This window comes from Microtus pennsylvanicus, chromosome 8, assembly GCF_037038515.1.
Source record: "Microtus pennsylvanicus isolate mMicPen1 chromosome 8, mMicPen1.hap1, whole genome shotgun sequence".
NCBI lineage: Eukaryota > Metazoa > Chordata > Mammalia > Rodentia > Cricetidae > Microtus > Microtus pennsylvanicus.
In genome coordinates, this window is record NC_134586.1 from 63,847,832 (window position 1) to 63,865,848 (window position 18,017).

The following is an 18,017-nucleotide window of genomic DNA, read 5'->3' on the forward strand; positions in this document are numbered from 1 at the left end:
TAGGTGGGTGGAGTAGACAGAACAGAATGCTGGGAAGAAGGGAAGTGAAGTCAGATGCCATAGCTCTCCTCTCCGAGATGGATGCAGGTTAGAATCTTCTCGGTAAGCTACCACCTCGTGGTACTACACACATTAATAGAAATGGGTTAATCAAGATATGAGAGTTAGCCAAGAAGAGGCTAGATATAATGGGCCAGGCAGTGTTTAAATGAATACAGTTTCAGTGTAGTTATTCTGGGGCTAAGCTAGCCGTGTGGGAGCTGGGTGGGACAAAAAGCAGGCCTGCCTGCAGCTCTTTCTACAGTTCTATGTGACTTTTTCAAACAATCTTAGTGTTAGCTATCCCCCTTCCACTTCCTTCTCTGCTCTATCCTCCTATTCCCATTCCCAGTTAATCCTGGCTCCATTACTCTCCTTTCCCCTCACAATATTTGTGTCCCACTAGCCTTGAATTCCACGCCAACCTTTCCTACAGTGTCAATGAATTCTTCCTTCTTGGTTTAACAACTTCTCAATGAATCCAGGGGCTCTGGGCTATGTTTAAAATGCAGTGAGTCCTGAGTGAGGTAAGCCAGACCCAAAAAGAGGAGCATGGGATGCACTCACTCATATTTGGTTTCTAGCCATAAACAAAGGACATTGAGCCTATAATTAGTGATCCTAGAGAAGCTAAATAAGGAGAACCCAAAGAAAAACATATAGGCATCCTCCTGAATATTAACCTTCAGCAAGCGATGAAAGGAGACAGAGACAGAGACCCACATTGGAGCACAGGACAGAAATCTCAAAGTCCAAATCAGGAGCAGAAGGAGAGACAACACGAGCAAGGAACTCAGGACCGCAAGGGGTGCACCCACACACTGAGACAATGGGGATGTTCTATTAGGAACTCACCAAGGCCAGCTGGCCTGGGTCTGAAAAAGCCTGGGATAAAACCGGACTCTATGAACATAGCGGACAATGAGGACTACTGAGAACTCAAGAACAATGGCAGTGGGTTTCTGATCCTACTGCACGTACTGGCTTTGTGGGAGCCTAGGCAGTTGGATGCTCAACTTACTAGACCTAGATGGAGGTGGGGGTTCCTTGGACTTCCCACAGGGCAGGGAACCCTGATTGCTCTTTGGGCTGACGAGGGAGGGGGACTTGATTGGGGGAGGGGGAGGGAATTGGGTGGCGGGGAAGAGACAGAAATCTTTAATAAATAAATAAATTTATAAAAAAAATAAAATGCAGTGAGTATGCGGAAAGAGATGAAACAAATAGCCAAGTCACAGATATGCATAAGTTTCTTGGCCAAAACCCCAAGGCAGCTTGACAAACAAAACAAACAAACAAACAAATACCTCTCTCTCTTTGAAGTAATACAAAAAAGTAGAAAATTCCCAAAGTTTTGCAAAGGTATATTTTCTAATATTTCCTTTTACTTTTCTGCTTCCTTTTCTTGCCAAGCATTGATTTTCCATTGCTGTTATTAATGGAAACAAAGAAAATAAATGTAAAGTTTTAGCTTATTCCTGATAATAGATTTTAAAGGAAGAGAAAATGCTGTAATATCGACAAGTCATACTTTTCAAAACAGCTGAAAAAATTTTTAATCTCTCTGAGTGTTTGCCTGCATAACATGTGCATGCAGTGTCCATGGAGGCCAGCGTTAGACTCCTGGGACTAGAATCAGGGTTGATCCATGCTGTGGGTGCTGGGAACCCAACCCAGGTTGTCTGCAAGAGCAGCCAGTGCTCTTGTTAACTACTGAGCCATCTCTCCAGCCTCAGCAACGCCATATGTTTGTAGTCTCCAGCTAGAATTGGCACAGATGTAGATTTATACTAGCTAATATATCCATGTTCACTTCCTTTCCACAGCAGCCCCAGGTAATTTGTAAATAATGACACTACAGTCTCACATAACCTCCTTTGAAGGCTACGGGGAGTGCTTGAATCCAGACTAGACATGTCTTACTCAAACGCTACCACAAAATTATGTACATAGCACCGTAATTAGTAGGGAACGGCAGATGACCAGAATTAGTAAATGAATTAATGACATTGGAACCCCCCTAGCTGCCTAAATTGCTTTGGATGTCTTTCTCACTTTTCTTCCTCATTGCAGACTTTGTCTTAGTTGTGGTGGTAGACCCTTCAATGAAGAAAGGTTAGTTCATTCACGTCCCTTGTCATGAGGGGCATTGCCCTGGTGCCTCCTGGACCACTGCCACCATGCAGCCATACAGCACAGGCGTGAGTGATCAGCCTTAGCCACCTTTCTTTGAAAAAAATCTACTATACATTTCTTCTTGTCTAATAGAAGCAGTAAGGGGAAGTGTTTCAGAAAAAGACTCTTCTTTTCTTCTTTATTCTCTCATCTTTTCTCTGATTTTTGCTCTAGCTGGTAGTTACTTTTGGCCACACATGGAATCTTTGTTCAACGCTTGTCAATCAAATCCACCTTTATAGGTTAGGCCACTGTTTTGCTAGATCAGCCACAAACAAGCTTCTGGGTTGCTAATTAAGGCAGGACTCAGTTGCAAATTAGTATTCATGATGAGCCCAAGCTCTCATTTTGTGACATTATGGCATTGGCATAATTGTCTATTATTGCAGATTGTAAATAAACATCAACAAAAAGCAGTAGAAGAAACCCAGCCTGTCCTCCCGGGGATCCAGGGTTGCAGCTGGAGGCAGTCCACTCTGAAGCTCATTTATCTACCTGCCCTTCTATTATCTATTCATTTACCATGTAGCTACCTACTGATTAACTATAACCATTAATATATCTAGTTACCTATCCATACATTATCTGTCTATCTCTATCTAGATTTGTACTCCCTCTCTATCAGCTACTTATTTGGTTATCAACCAACCATTCATTTGTTTATCTCTTTCTGTCATTTATCATATATATTCACATAGTGTTGTAAAGGCAAGCTTAACAACATAGGAAATCATTTATGGCCCGGGAATGATTTAACACAATTATAAAGTGTATGTGAAAGTCTTTAAGAAATTATGGAAAGCTCATTCATGACAGAAGACATACATTTTAGCTTTAACGAGATACCATATTTCCATACCAGCTGGGCAAAATTCTAAAACCTTGACAATATACTTCATTGGTATGCAGAGGAGCAGAGATTCTCGCACATTACTGGTGAGAATGTACCTTGACACAATTCTGTACAGAGAGAAAATATTAAAATAAAAAATGCACTTTCCACTTTGGTATTTTATACTTTTGATATCCATACATGATGGATGTAAGGTTATTCACAGTGACATAGCCAATAGTTAGGAGCAATCCAATTCCCACCAATTAATGACTGTGGAAATCGTGTTGTACATTTAAAGAGTAGAACTATATCACTGGAATAAGAGCAGAGAAGCCCTTTGTGTGTCGGCACAGAAAGATTTCAAGACATGTTGATAAGGTAAAAATTAGGATGCAGAATAATGGGCATAATAAGTTGTGTTTGTATTGTAAGAGGGAGACTATATTTGTGCTGACTCATATAAATATGTTTTCCCAAAAGAAATGAGGAGACATCTGGAAGAATATTTATCTGTATATAGGCTGGTTGGATTTTGTCAACTTGACATAAACCAGAGATGTCTGAGAAAGGGACCTTCGGTTGAGATAATGCCCTCATTAGATTGGATTGTGGGAAAGCTTGTGAGGGTATTTCCTTGATTAACAGTTGATGTGAGAATGCTCATTCCATGGTGGGTGGCACCGAGCCTAGGCAGGTGGTTTTGGGTGGCATAAAAGAGTAAGTTGAGCCAGCCATGAGGTCAAAACAAACCCTTTCCTTCCCAACTTACTTCGGTCCTGATTTTTATCACAGCAATAGAAAACAAACTAAGACATCAGGTTAGTAACGGATGGGACAGGCATGACTGGAGACTCACAGAAGCTTCTGTTGTGCTGCACAACATGTCCCTCTTTAAATAAGATTGCAAATGGCTTTGTGGGAGGTGCGTGTCTTCACATCTGCAGAGTTTTGTGGTCCAGAGTCTCCTGCCCATGAAGAGAGCACCAGCAAGGATGTGTCCCTTAAGGACAAGAATTTGCCTTGTCTTTATTTAGCTGGATGGGAAAACTCAAGGTGAAATGACTCATAGGAGTCAGCGAAGCAAAAGCAAGAGGTCCAGTAGATGAGAGAATAGATGAGGTTCCTTCTGATGTGATTGATTCAGAGGCAAGTTCCTGTAAGGAGTGTCAACACAGACAGAAGCCACACCTCCCAAGAAAATGCTTCAATTTATTCTGGGTAGAATATTTTGGCTCATTCTAAAGAAAACATCTTCTTAAGAGCTTGTATCAATAAAAATATTTGCATCACATTTAATTTTAGGTTAAAATACAAAATATACAGGGCCCAAAGTAATAAGTCATGTTATCTGTTTCTATGACCAATTTTTAAGCCAACACAGATGCTACAACCATCAAATTCAAGAAGTATAGTTACAGTGTCCTGAATTAAGTTGGGTACCTCTTGATAGACCAGTTGGCTGTCTGAACCATTTTTGCAATGAGCATGTCTAATACTCAGTTCATTTGGGCTGTTTGTCTTTCACAGTTCTTCACTGAATTTGTGTATTATTGAAAAATCTGAATGTTGATTAGCTTTTGAAGTTCACCACGTAGTCAGAAAGTGTTTCTGATATTTTGCACAATGCTTCTATGTAATTAATTTGCTAGCACAAATGACCTATTAGAGGAGTGGGGTCTAAGCATCTGCTCAGTGAACTGTCTACCCCAGCAATGAATCAATGAATTTTGCTTCTATCAGCAGTCAGCATTCAGCAGACCCTTGCCACATGCTTCTCATGTTAGTAACTTGTCTTGTTGCTGTGACAAAATACCTGGGAGAAAGCAGCTTAAGGGAGGAAGGGTATACAGCTTAGTATGGGGGGAAGGGATGGAGGCAGGAGCCTGAGGCAGCTGGTCACAGTGCACCCACAGTCAAGAAGCAGAAAGGGATGGATGCTGGTACTCGGCTTGCTTCTTCCTTTTAATCCAGTCCTGGGTCTTGGTCCATGGGATGGTGCCTCCCGTATTCAGACTGGGTCTTCCTTTCTCAGTTAAACCTTTCTGGAGATACCCTCACACCTAGAGACATGTTTCCATGGTGATCCTGAATCTTGTCAAACTGCCAATTAGGATTAACCATCACCCTTACTTCTTCCCACATATCTATGTGAAATATACCATCAGACTTTAAGTCTTAAAGGAATTGACCATTGATGGCTGAACTAAAAGTGATAAGGCTAGGAGCTGATCTGTCACTGAACATGCCAACATGTTCATCTTAATTATCATAATGCCTCAAAGCAAAGTTTCCATCTAGCATCTACTTTGGGATTATTGTGTACTGTGGAAAAGACAATTATTAGTCCTAAAAGAAGAGAATAAAGTTAAGTGCTTAAGTAAATATTTTAAAATCTCTGGAAATATTGCATAATAAATTATAGAAGATATTGTCACACAGAAAATAGCCCTTAATGTGGAAACTGTGATACGCACTCGAATGAGGTTTGTATTGAAGTCAATGTGTCCATGAATGGCAAATAGATTTTTTTTTAAACTTCATATTGGGAAATAAACATGTTATATATCTCTTGAGTAAATAATCTCAGTTTCTCATAACCCAGAGTCATGCTTTTTCGGGCTAGCTATTCATTAATCAGAAATTTGACAAAACCTAAAATCATTCAAAAAGAATCACAATTGAATAATTGTCTTTTTCAGGTTGGCCTGTCTCTAAGGGAATGTACTCATTGTTTTAATTGATATGGAAGGGCCCAGCCCACTGTGGGAAGCACCATTCACTGGTCAGATGCTCCTGAGCTATAAAGAAAGCTGGCAAAGAGGGAACCGAAGTGTGGGTCAGCAATCAGTGTTCCTCTATGCTTTCTGCTTCAGGCTTCTGCCTTGAGTTCCCTCAATGAGGGACTGTGGCCTGGAAGTATAAGCCAAACAAGTCCTATACTTTCCTGAATTTCTTTTGGTCAGAGTGTTTATTACAATGACGGAAGTAAACTCTAATGGTGACCACGGGAACATAAACAGTGACAGCACCCCTACCCACACAACCCACAGTCCCTCCTCTGAGCTCCCCAAACTAGGAAAGAAGGAGATTCTAGTGCATTGCGTTGAGTCTCGAAGGAAATTTCTAGTGAGCAATAAAAACAAGCCACCAAGATGTTCACAAGCAAGCCGCTAAGCATAACTGCTTATTGGTGAAAACCACACAGTTGTGTGGGAAGAGAAGCCTGCTTTGAGTCCAGCTTTAACTTTGCAGTAAGATGAAAGAACTTGAGGGTGTCTTATAAGCAAGCTAGCAGGAAGTGACCCGACTTCGAGAATATCATGAGAACTTAGGGCAGACCTTGGTAGGTGGAGATTTCTGAAGTATTTTGTTTTGTTTTCCTTTTTAGTGAGAAATGTAAACTCTGAGGTGTTCCCTCCCTGCCTGGAGGAAACCTGGCTGGATTATGTTCACGGATCTGGTACAGTTGGTGGAGTCATCCTCTTTGTCCCACTGAGACCTTTGTTCATGCTGTAGCTTCACAGAAAGACTTATGTTATAGTCTCCGCCCTCCCCTGCTTGATGGATTAGATCTCATTGTTGGAGCCTGGCGGGTCATTGTCTCAATCTTAAACATTGCTTCCTTGCAAGCCACATTTCCATGTTCCATGTAACAGACACACCAGAGGGGCTGTGTGACAGGATTTAGAACGCTCAGACCTAAGTGACGTGACAAATACCATGTTTTATCTTCCATGTAGTAAATTTAAAGGCCACACAATTGCGTTGCTATCCGATGAATTTGCCCATAAGTCCTATCTGACATTTAATAGTTGGCAATGTGAGATATGCATCATTGCATCTGATAGCCATGGCACTTGTTTATAGGAAACAGGGTTTTATTTTCTTCCACTTTAGAAAAGAGGAGATTCTGGGATCCCTGCCTGTGGTCCCATGGCTAGTGGCAATTCCTAATTAAAAACTCACGTGTTCTGTCTCTAACATCAGTGTTTTGTTTTTTTTTTTTTTTTGGTTTGAAAACAATCCTGAAATTGGAGAGTTATAGGGCGTTTTCCAAAAGACCCTCCTTTATCCAGGTCCTCTCAGTCTACAAAATGGATGCTCATATAAATTTCACATCACCATTCAACTGGGCAGAGCGAGGTAAAGAATAAACCATTTCAGTGTTGGCTCCAGTGCAAGAAGCATCAGGGAAAATTTCTGAGACATCTTGAAAAAGCCTGCTCGGGACCCGCCCTGTTCCTACAAGACAAGCCGGCCTGCTCGTATGGGCTCTGCAACCCCTAGACACCAAAGAGCCGTCCATGCTCACATCTGGATGGAGACGTCCCATTTCTCACACTGTAAACCCCTGGCAGGATCTGAATTGATACCTAGAGAACTGCATGAAGAAATCGTAGTGTAAAACACACGTCTCAGAGAGATTGTATCAGAGGGGAGTGGGGAGCAGGTTACTGGTGAGAAGGACTGGAGTAGAGATGTCCCAACTTCCAGTACGCTGTGCCTGGCACAGTGGCATTGAGAAAAGACACATGCTGGCAGGGAAGCATCTTAGATAAAAGGATCAAGAGTGGCGGTGGGGCACCCCAAGAAGTTGTGGGACACTGTTGTCCGGGAGCATGTGATGGGAACTAGGTCTTAACATTTTTAATACAACTTTCACAGTATTCGAGGGGCATACCCTCCCCAGATAGCAATGGCTGTATCTCACAAATGGCAGGCAGACACAAGTGAAAGCTTCATTGATAAACGAACACAGAAGAAGGAAGAAGTCAGGGCAAGCCGATCTCTACTCACGCTTTCTCGTAAGTCCTGTGGGGATGCTCTGGCCACTCGATCATACACACGACTCTGCTGGGCATGGTCTCCGTGGTGGAGTAGTAGCCCTGGGGAAAGGCCAGCAGGAGAGCCAGGACCCAGATGACAAAGATGACCACTTTGGTAGCAGTGGCCGACAGCCGGGGCTGGAGGGGGTGGATAATGGCCATGTATCTGCAGTAGAGAAGAAAGGACAGTATTCTGTCGTGGTGTGATTTTCCTGCCCATTACCCCCCCAGAAATCCATTGGTTCCCAATGATTTGCGGTTGTCTATATGTAGAGGCCAGAAGGAAATCCCCAGTGTCCTTCCTCGGAAGCCCTCCATGCTGTCTTTTGAGATGGTCTCTCACTGGACCCAGAGGTTCACCAATTAAGTTAAGCCATCCGGCCATCAAGCTCCAGGGATCTTCCTGACCCTGCCTTCTCAAATGCTTGGGTTATAAGAGTGCAGCACCTTGTCTGTTACTCTAGGTCCAAAGAGATCAGAGGTAAGAGGATTGGTGGGGTTTGCTGGCTTCCACCCTGGCTGGGATATGAGCTCTGGGTTCAGAGAGAGACCCTGTCTCAGTGAAACAGATGAGAAAGATAGAGAAGGACCCATGTAATGTGTGCATTTGTGTGCGTGCATGCACACACGCACACACAACCCTGTAAAACAACTCAGGTCCTTGTACTTACACAGGAAGTACTCACTGACTGAGCTATCTCCCCTGCAGCCCCTCCCAACAATTACTTACAGGTATTTTCTGAACTATTTTTTTTAATAGTCTATCCTTAAACTCTGAATTATGATGTATAATACCAAAAGCCCATAAGGAAAGTCAGATTTTTTTTTTAAAAAAAAATGGTGACCCCTCTAGAAATATTCTAAGAAGTGTTTTCATTATTGCTGTGTTTGGAGTGCATATCCGATGGCCAGATACACGTTAGAGACTTAACAATGAGAAAAATGGCATGTTGTAAGCACGTTTAGCATTAAGAATTTTATCCCCGAGGCTAAAAAGACAGCTTAGCAGTTAAGAGTGCTTCTGAGCTTCCAGATGACCTGAGTTTGGTTTCGAAGCCTCACACTGGCTGCTCAGAACTCACTGTTGCTGCAGCTCCAGGGGATCTGATACCCTCTTCTGATCTCTTCGGGCAATAGCATTCATGTGCACCTATGCTCACAATATGCACATGCATACACTTAATTAAATAAAAATAAGTAAAAAAAAGAATTTTGTTCCCTTTTCCCTCCTGGTGCCAGAGACTGAACTCAAGACCTCATTCTTGCCAGGCAAGAGCTCTGTTATTGATCTACATCCCCAACTCTCTCTTTTGTTCTCTTAGATTAAGGGATGATGCTGATAGGAATGAGCTAGGTGCTGCAGAAGAAGGCTCAGTCTGCAAAATTCTGCTCTGATGGCACCGTGAAGTGACATGGCCTTGTGACCCTGCAGCTTGCGCACACACACAAATGCTTGATGGATGATGAAAAGAGCCCGGTACATTTTCAGGAGGTGTCCTCCTTAACAGAGTGTGACTGCAGCAGTTTTAAGAGCCCTTACGTGGCATTATAAAAGCTTAGTAATGACCCGAGGGCGCAGGAAGAGCTCAGCTGGTGAAATGGTATCAGCTACCACCTGGTTGGCTGAAGTGCGAGTTCACGAGGAAACCCTAGACCTAGTATAAAACACGAACTTCAGGGGGATTGCACCTGAGGGGAGGGGTCACCTAAAACATTGGAAAACATAGATATTCAAATATGATTCCTAACAGGAGCAAAATTACAGTTATGAAGTAGCAATGAAATAATTTATGGTTCGGGGGTCACCACAACATTAAGAACTAATTAAAGGGTCACAGCTTTAGGAGGATTAGGAAATACTGGCTTACTGGGTCAACCATTCTTGGGTCCCCTCAAACCTGTGGTCTAGATTAAAATATGTCATCATGATGAGACTGTTCCCATGATTGAAGCCACGCACAGTCTCTGAGATGCCACAGAGATCTGAGGGACAGTAGATGTGACAATCTGCATTTTGTATCACACAACAACCCTGCCTGTCCCTTAGAAAAGGATCTTCCATGTGTATTAAACCTGTTATGGATCTACTTCTTTAAAATATATGCTTTCCCTTAAGAGTGGGAATGGCGTTTTACACAGCCTTCAGGGTCTGAACATTGCCCAGCAGTCAGGAATTTCTTGTTTCTGTGGGATGGAAGCCCGATGCAGACTTCAGCAACATGCAAACATCTGCTCAGCTGTCAGCTGGCTCCACACAGCCCCGCATAATTGTTTTACTGCACTGTTTGGTCTCCGAGGAACTCCAGGCAAGGAGAGCAATTTCAGTCAGTATGAGCTTGAACAGTTCTCACCAGGCACCTGGTACACAGAGTGCAGCCCTGGCTTCTGAAGGCTAAGAGCCTCTGAGCATCTCTCGCCGGAGAGCAGGCAGATTCATAAAAAGTTACATATCGTAACAGCAGATAAATGACCTCAGGTGGAAATTGCTCCAATACCTCAACCCCTCAGGGGCGTTGCAGAGGCAGTCAAACCTCTGAATGGCAGGTGACCTAGGCTCACTGGATTTGGGCTAAGCAAGCAGGGCATCCTGCTCTGAGGAGAGGCAGTGCTTGGAGCCTTCTCCCTTTTCTGGGTTGGGCTTAGGTCTGACTTTCTTGGGGCTAAGTTTGATGTGGACAGATGTTTAAGACTCTGACTTCATCAGTGTTCAGCGCTGGGGGCTGGGTTTTCCTTTTCTGGGCTGCAAGAACAAGGACATTGGCGATACCCTGTGTGAGGAGGCTGGGTGTTGGGAAGATGCCTCAGGCCGGCCTTTCTATAAACAGTAAGATGTTATGCGAGGGCTGGGGACATTGGTAAAACAGTTTCCACCTAAGTATAAGGACTTGGGAGTACGATTCTCAGAAGCCACATTAAGCGGGAGGTATGGTGGCACACACCTGTCATACCAACCCTCTGAGGTGTGGTCAGCAGAGTCTTTGCGGCTGCAGCACCCAATGGGAGACTCCACCTCAGAAAATAAGGAGGAAAGATCTAGAGAAAGGACATTATGGCTGACCTCTGGCCTCTGCGTGCATGTGCACAAACACACATGCACCCCTACCCAATAACTCAAATCTAAGACTTTACAAAGGAAGAAGTCATGGATCCCCAGGAAGTCCTGCATCCTTCATCAAGATTCGCCTCCCTCAGCTCCAAAACTGTTCTGGAAGCCATGAGGATGTCACATCTCTCCCAGCCCTGTGCGGACTCTCTCCTCACTGGCAGCTGTGCACTCCCAGGCTTTGAACTAGAGGGAGGCCGCAGGGCAGTGTGTCGTCATTATAGCACCCTCTTTTAATACGATCTTACATGAAGGTTTTAATCTGCTTCCAACTCAGGATGAACGTTCAAGTTTAAATAGACGAGTCCCGACGCCCATGCCGAAACTGGTGGCACCACTTAAAACAGGTCGCGACTATGCTTAGAGGGCATGGCTCCAGTGTGCTGGCCACATGGCTCCAGTGTGCTGGCCACATGGCTCCAGTGTGAGGCATGGCTCCAGTGTGAGGCATGGCTCCAGTGTGAGGCATGGCTCCAGTGTGAGGCATGGCTCCAGTGTGAGGCATGGCTCCAGTGTGAGGCATGGCTCCAGTGTGAGGCATGGCTCCAGTGTGAGGCATGGCTCCAGTGTGAGGCATGGCTCCAGTGTGAGGCATGGCTCCAGTGTGAGGCATGGCTCCAGTGTGAGGCATGGCTCCAGTGTGAGGCATGGCTCCAGTATGCTGGCCACATGGCTCCAGTGTGCTGGCCACATGGCTCCAGTGTGCTGGCCACATGGCTCCAGTGTGCTGGCCACATGGCTCCCGTGTGCTGGCCACATGGCTCCAGTGTGCTGGCCACATGGCTCCCGTGTGCTGGCCACATGGCTCCAGTGTGCTGGCCACATGGCTCCAGTGTGCTGGCCACATGGCTCCAGTGTGCTGGCCACATGGCTCCAGTGTGCTGGCCACATGGCTCCAGTGTGCTGGCCACATGGCTCCAGTGTGCTGGCCACATGGCTCCAGTGTGAGGCATGGCTCCAAACGGGTGACAGAAAACCATATTTTATCATTACTGCAAACATTGCTGTTTGGAAGCCCATTTTAGCTAACACAGTGCCATCCTTTCAGACCAGGAGCCGTTTTGGTGACAAATGAGTGAATCACATGTAGAAACCCCAAGTTAGCATCAAACATTGGCTTTAAAAAAATAGATTTTTTTCATTCATCCAAAAATGTTTATAAATTTCTCTCGCTTCCTCCTTTTTTCTTCCTTCTCTGTCTCTGTCTCTCTCCTTTCTTCTCTCTGGTGGTTTGTGTTGTGTGACACACTCCTTTCTCCTTTGCACAGCGGCTAGTCTCAGTTGGATAACGCCTACATAGACGACAGATATTTCCCTCCCGATTTTCCCTGCCCAGGTTGCACCCCATTAACATGCAGTGCATTTATCTGGATCCACCCTTAAATACTCTTCCTTATTTGATTGTGAGATACCACTGTGCAAGTGCTTCAAGCTCTAGGAATATACACTTAATAACTATTTAGTGACTGTTAAATGCTCACGGGACTCCAAGGCAGCCAGCTGAATGTCTTCCTGGTTTGCGCATTAATCACCAGACTGCTAGAGGCAGGGGTCCAGAGGCTGCACAGTGCATGGTTTATGTTCTCCACTTCAGGTTGTCTGTGCCTCACAGAAGCCTGTCTGCCAGCTTTTACTGAAACTGTGTGTGACCTCCTAGCTAAACCTGGTCATAGCGCTGTATGAGAAGAAATCCCATGGAAGCATCTTTTTAATCTGCGGAAGTATGGCACTGCCCATTTTTACCATGGACAAATGGAAGAGCTCCATTCTCTCCCCGGCATCTCTGTCCTCTTGACTTCCTCTTAGTCTGGTCCCAGATCACTGGGCAGACGTGATCTTCACCTGCAGGCCCCCAGTGTCAGTCCTTCAGTCTTTCCCAGCATGCTATAGACTTCCTTTAAGGAACCCCATAAGCCCAGAGAGCGCAATGGCTCAGAATATGCTTGTAGATCAAGGGTTAGCAAACTTCATAAAGGTCAAAAAGCAAATGCAGGCTTCAGGGTCCATCAGTTTCTCTCATAACTACTCAACACTGTCCTTGTGGTGTTGAAACAGCCATAGACAGTAAATAAACAATTGGATATGACTGTGTGCCAATAAAGCTTTATTTGCAGAAACAGATTTGGGTTGGGTTGGGGCCTTGTAGCTTACAGAAAGTGATGAGTAAGAGGAATTAGACCAACAGGTAAACATGTCTTCATCTTTAGAAACATTTTCTACCTTCGACCGCGCATGCCCAGAGTGAAGTCAGTACATGTTCATTCTGTCATGAGGAAGTAAGGTGATCGTCATCGGCCAGACACCACTCAGAATCTGGTTTCCCATCTAAACACAGACACCTCAGTTGAGGACACTTTAGATCTCAGTCTCTTCCTGTCTGTCTCCCGCTTCTGTTAACAGCCTGGACCCATCATCCTTGCTCTCATGGAAGGATTCAGCGACCGTCCTCAATGCTGCCGAGGTTACTGATCTCGTGCTGGCCACACCTCACTTACTTTTCTATTTGCCTTAGCTAATCAATAAAACTTTCCTGGTCACCAGTTGACGTTTCCCTTGCTTGTCTTTTCTGCAGCTACAAGCCAGCAGCCCCTCTTGGAGCACAGGGACGAATCTGAAAGGGGCAGAGTGCCAAGGGCTGGATGCCTGTGCTCTGGGGGTCCTTTCCTTAAGAACTCCTCCAAGAACCATTTGGGAACGTAAGCTCCAAAGCTGTGATAGATAGAATGTTCTAGTTGGGAAAGTGTAAAAGGTGACCCCTCAGGTCATAGAGGCCCCTGAGATTAAAATCGGATGTGATTGATTAGGAAAATACAGTGAAGTCCAAAACCAAACCAAATGTAATCTTCTTCAACCACTGCTGGCAGTGGTGGGCCAGGCCCCAATGGCGGTGGCAATGCACAGTAGAAATTCTGTATTTCTGTGTGCATGAAACCCATTGTCTTGCATAACTTATGTCACAATGACGCTCACTATCCTGCATAATAACTTAAAAATTAATAAAAATAGGACAAGTTGGAAGCAGGGGAGTTGGTTTAACTGAGTGCTTGCTGTGCAAATGTGAGCATCTGATCCTGGATCCCCCACACTGATGTAAAAAGCTGAATACTGTGGTAATGGTTGTGCGCATCTGCCGGGGCAGTGGAGATAGGCAAATTCCTAGAGCTCATTGCCTAGCCAGCCTAGCTAGCCAAACCAGGGCGATCTCATCTCGGAGAGACTCTGTCTCAAAAAATAAAGTATGGAATGATTGAAGAAGACACTCAACATTGATGTTTGGCCGCCATGGATATAGCCCCTGCACACATATCAGCATAAGCATGTACACACATATACACCATACATACACATACATTCAAGAGAAAAAAGCACATACTTTCTATGTGTATGAAACATCAAAGTGATACATTATTGTGTGCATTATAAATTAGTTGAAAATAGGATAAAAATAAATGCCATGCCTCAGGGTTGTCTTGAAGCTGAGAGTGAGTAGCTTAGGAAGCATGGAAAGGCTGGCCATGGCTTTGTTTTTGACCCCGGGAAATGGAAATATGAGACTATCTTCATTGCTGTGGGAATCCGTAAGTAAATTGTCCAGTCACTGTGGAAACCACTAAGGAAGTTTGTCAAAAAATTTGCAAGCTAAACTACCCTGTAATCCAGCTAAACCACTTCTTGGGACATCCCTAAAAGATTCGAGGTTGGAGGTGTCCAAACTTTTGACATTGTTACATAATGTTTACCTATGAGTGTACTGGGAGGCATTCATAGCTATGCTGGGAAGCATGTGGTCCACACAGCTGCACGGTGGACATGCCTACCTAAGTGAACACACCAGAGACCTGCATACATATGTTTATTGCTGAACTGCTCATAACAGCGAAGTTCTGGAATCAGCATGCATCAGCCACTGCAGAACTAAAACATGTTATATATACCAAATGAAGTTTTCTCCATTAGTAAAGAAGAAATAAAATTATGTCATTTAATGGAAAATGGAAAACTACCAGAGATTGAGTTAGATGCTAAAAGACAAAGATAACACGTGTTCTTTCATTTGTGGATCCTAAAAGTTTTATGTGTGCACCTGTGGTGTGTGTGTGTTTGTGCACACATGTGTGTGTGTGCACATGTGCAAGTGCAAGTGCAATTGCATACATATATAAGTCCTAAGCTCCACTTCTGATACCATCCTTATTTTTCCCCACCTTAGTTTTGGAGACAGTCTCTCTGAATAGAGCTCAGCATTTTGCATAGACTGTCTGACTTGTGAGCCCTGGGGATCTGTGTGTTTCTACCACTTTCACCTCAGCACTGGGGTTACAGAGGTGTGCACCCACACCTGGCTTTTGTATGTGGTTGTTGGGGATCTAAACTCAGGTTCTCATGTTTATGCAGTTTACCTACTGAGCCATTTTCTGAGCCCCTAATACTCTCATAGGCACACAAAACACACACACACACACACACACACACACACACACACACACACACACACACACACCAGGGAAGCAGAGGGAACACTAAAGATGGGAGGAGACTAGGGGATGGGAGAGGAAAAGTGTGGATAAGATCAAAGTGTATGATGCACTTGAGTTTTCTCTGAAGCCAACACCAATATACAGCAAGAAAACACACCGAAAAAGAGCATCAAAGAAATCGCCCCTTGTCAGTCAACCTGCTGGCCCATTGCATCTCTGATAACTGCTTTTTTTCCCCTTGGGGATTCATACTTGAGTCATGGATCTGCCACTGAGAATACTGGTATGTTTCACACAGAAGCTGCTGCCTGGGTCACATCCTTCACGCCCACAGGGGACACCACCTGGACACACTCTGTTTCTTGGTGGCACTTACGCTTTGGGACTTGGAACTGAAGTCGAGTAGAAGAACTAGGCCAGGTACAAGAGGTTTTATGTATAGAAACTTTATTTGAGAATCAGTAGGGTCCCTTTAGCTCCACAGGCAGAAAAAGCAAAGGTAGAACCCTGAATTCTATTTCTTTGGCATTTTAATTACTATTTGGGGAAGAAGACATCTTGATTTAGCAGAAACCTGGTAATGGAGAAAAGATAATATCTAGGGCATTTCTCACCTGTTGGCACTGTGCTTTGGGGGCTCCTATCACTGTCAGAGTATAGAACTACCTCTCTGATCAGTTAGAAAAGATCACATTCCATGGCTGCAGCCTTGAATGGTCCTAAGTCCCCAGGCCAGTGAAAAACCTGGGAAATTATCAGCATGCCGTTGAACTGATGAGGAGAGGATATTAATTTGGTACCCTTACACAGTTTTATGTTTTATTATTCCATGTAAATCTACGATTGATTGATTGACTCATAGTACTTTCTTGTCAAAACGAAGTGGGTTTTTTTTTTGACAATAATGTTCTAGGTAAATGAAAGCTCATGTTTAATAAAAAGCAAACACTGAATCTGTACTTTTCAAAGTTTCCAATGAATGTGCAAGAGACACCAAACAGTGAGAGTTTTTGCTTCCGAGAAGCCAAAATATTGCTGCTGGAAGTGTACGGGCCAAGGTGTGTGAACTGGCTGAAGAAGCAGATTGGCACCAAAGCTCATGGGTGGGGAGGGTGCAAGGGGCACAGCGGAGGCCAGAAGTCAACCTCGGCTGCCCCTTTTCAGGAGCTCCCCACCTCGGTTTTGGAAACAAGATGGCTTACTTCATGAAACTTGTGGCCCATGGATTCTGCTTAGCATCCGGCCGGTGAGTATCAGGCATTCACTCATCTCCACCTCCTCATTTCAGGGATTACAAACTTGAGCCAACACACATGGCTTTTTCTGTGGGTTCTGGGGATTGAACTTGGGTCCTTCTGTTTGTACAACAGCACTTCTCTGACTGAACCATCTTCCCAGCCATGCAGGTAGTCCTGGCAGCCCAAACCTGCGCATCCAGCACTCAGTTGAAGCAGGAGAGCAGGTGTGTGTGTGTGTGTGTGTGTGTGGAGTGCTGCGCAGTGGGGCCTTGTTGTCTTGTTAGGGGTAATTGTTCCTAAAAAACTGAGATACCGGTCATCTACAGGACGGCGAGCATTTGCCTCCATACCTGAGAAACACAGTTTTCATTAGATGAAATAATTAATTTCAGTCTTTTTCAATTTCAATTTTCTTGTTGTATGTACAAAAGGTCAGGTCATAGCTATTACTCCATTGGCTCAGTTAGCAGAAGAACTTGCCAAATAACTAAATGATTCTAATTTTATATTGGGGTCATCTGATTTTTCAAATAGAGAATTAGCTCATTTCAATGATGCTTCAGTTCTCTTTTAATCCAATTAATTCTTGGATTCAAAGTTTTTGGAAGGTGAAACTGTTGGCTGATATTGTGCATGCCATTCATTCAATCTTAAGCAATGAAGACAAAGTAATTTGTTTTTCTGATGATGAATACAGTGTGTTAAAAATATTGTTTTTACTAAATTAAGAAAGCCTGGAACATAAAAAAACTTTGATGTCACTAGGTGGTTTATATAATTTGCAACTGGGTCAAAACAAGCTGGTGTTCTGCCAATTGAAATAGAAGTTATGGCATTGAAATTTGCAAAAAAATGTATTGGTGTTCAGAGTAACTGAACTAATTTATTTTTGTGATATATTTTATCTGATGAATACAAATGTCTGACTCAGCTAACATTTCAAATGTTTTTGAGCCTTTGACAACCTTCTGTGAATTAACTCAAGTCATAAAATTGATTGTGGGTGTATGTTCTTTAAAATTAGCTGAAGATCCTTAATTAAAATGTTTTTAATGAAGAACCCTAAAACATTGAATTCTGAATGCTTTGATAAGTTATGTCTTCCTGAAGATTTATTTTTATGTTATATGTGTGTCTCTCAGCGTGTGTATATGTACCACATGCACTCCGTGCTTGGAGAGGCCAGAAGAGGGCAGCAGGTGTCCCTGGAGCTAGAGTTATTGGCAATTGGGAACAGTCTCCAATTGTAACTGAGCCCAGGTCCTCTGCATGAGTAGCAGTCAGTGCTCTTAACCATGAGCCATCTCTCCAGCCCCACAAATG

At 43.9% G+C, this 18,017-nt stretch overlaps 1 protein-coding gene across 1 annotated transcript in view; it reads right to left on the reverse strand.

Moving 5' to 3' along the window:
* Window positions 1-18,017, reverse strand: part of Tacr1 (tachykinin receptor 1) — a 169,946-nt gene that overhangs the window by 69,073 nt on the left and 82,856 nt on the right. The window contains exon 2 of the mRNA XM_075983785.1: window positions 7,847-8,041. Within this exon, the coding sequence (XP_075839900.1) occupies window positions 7,847-8,041 (195 nt within the window). The remainder of the gene's footprint in view (window positions 1-7,846; window positions 8,042-18,017) is intronic.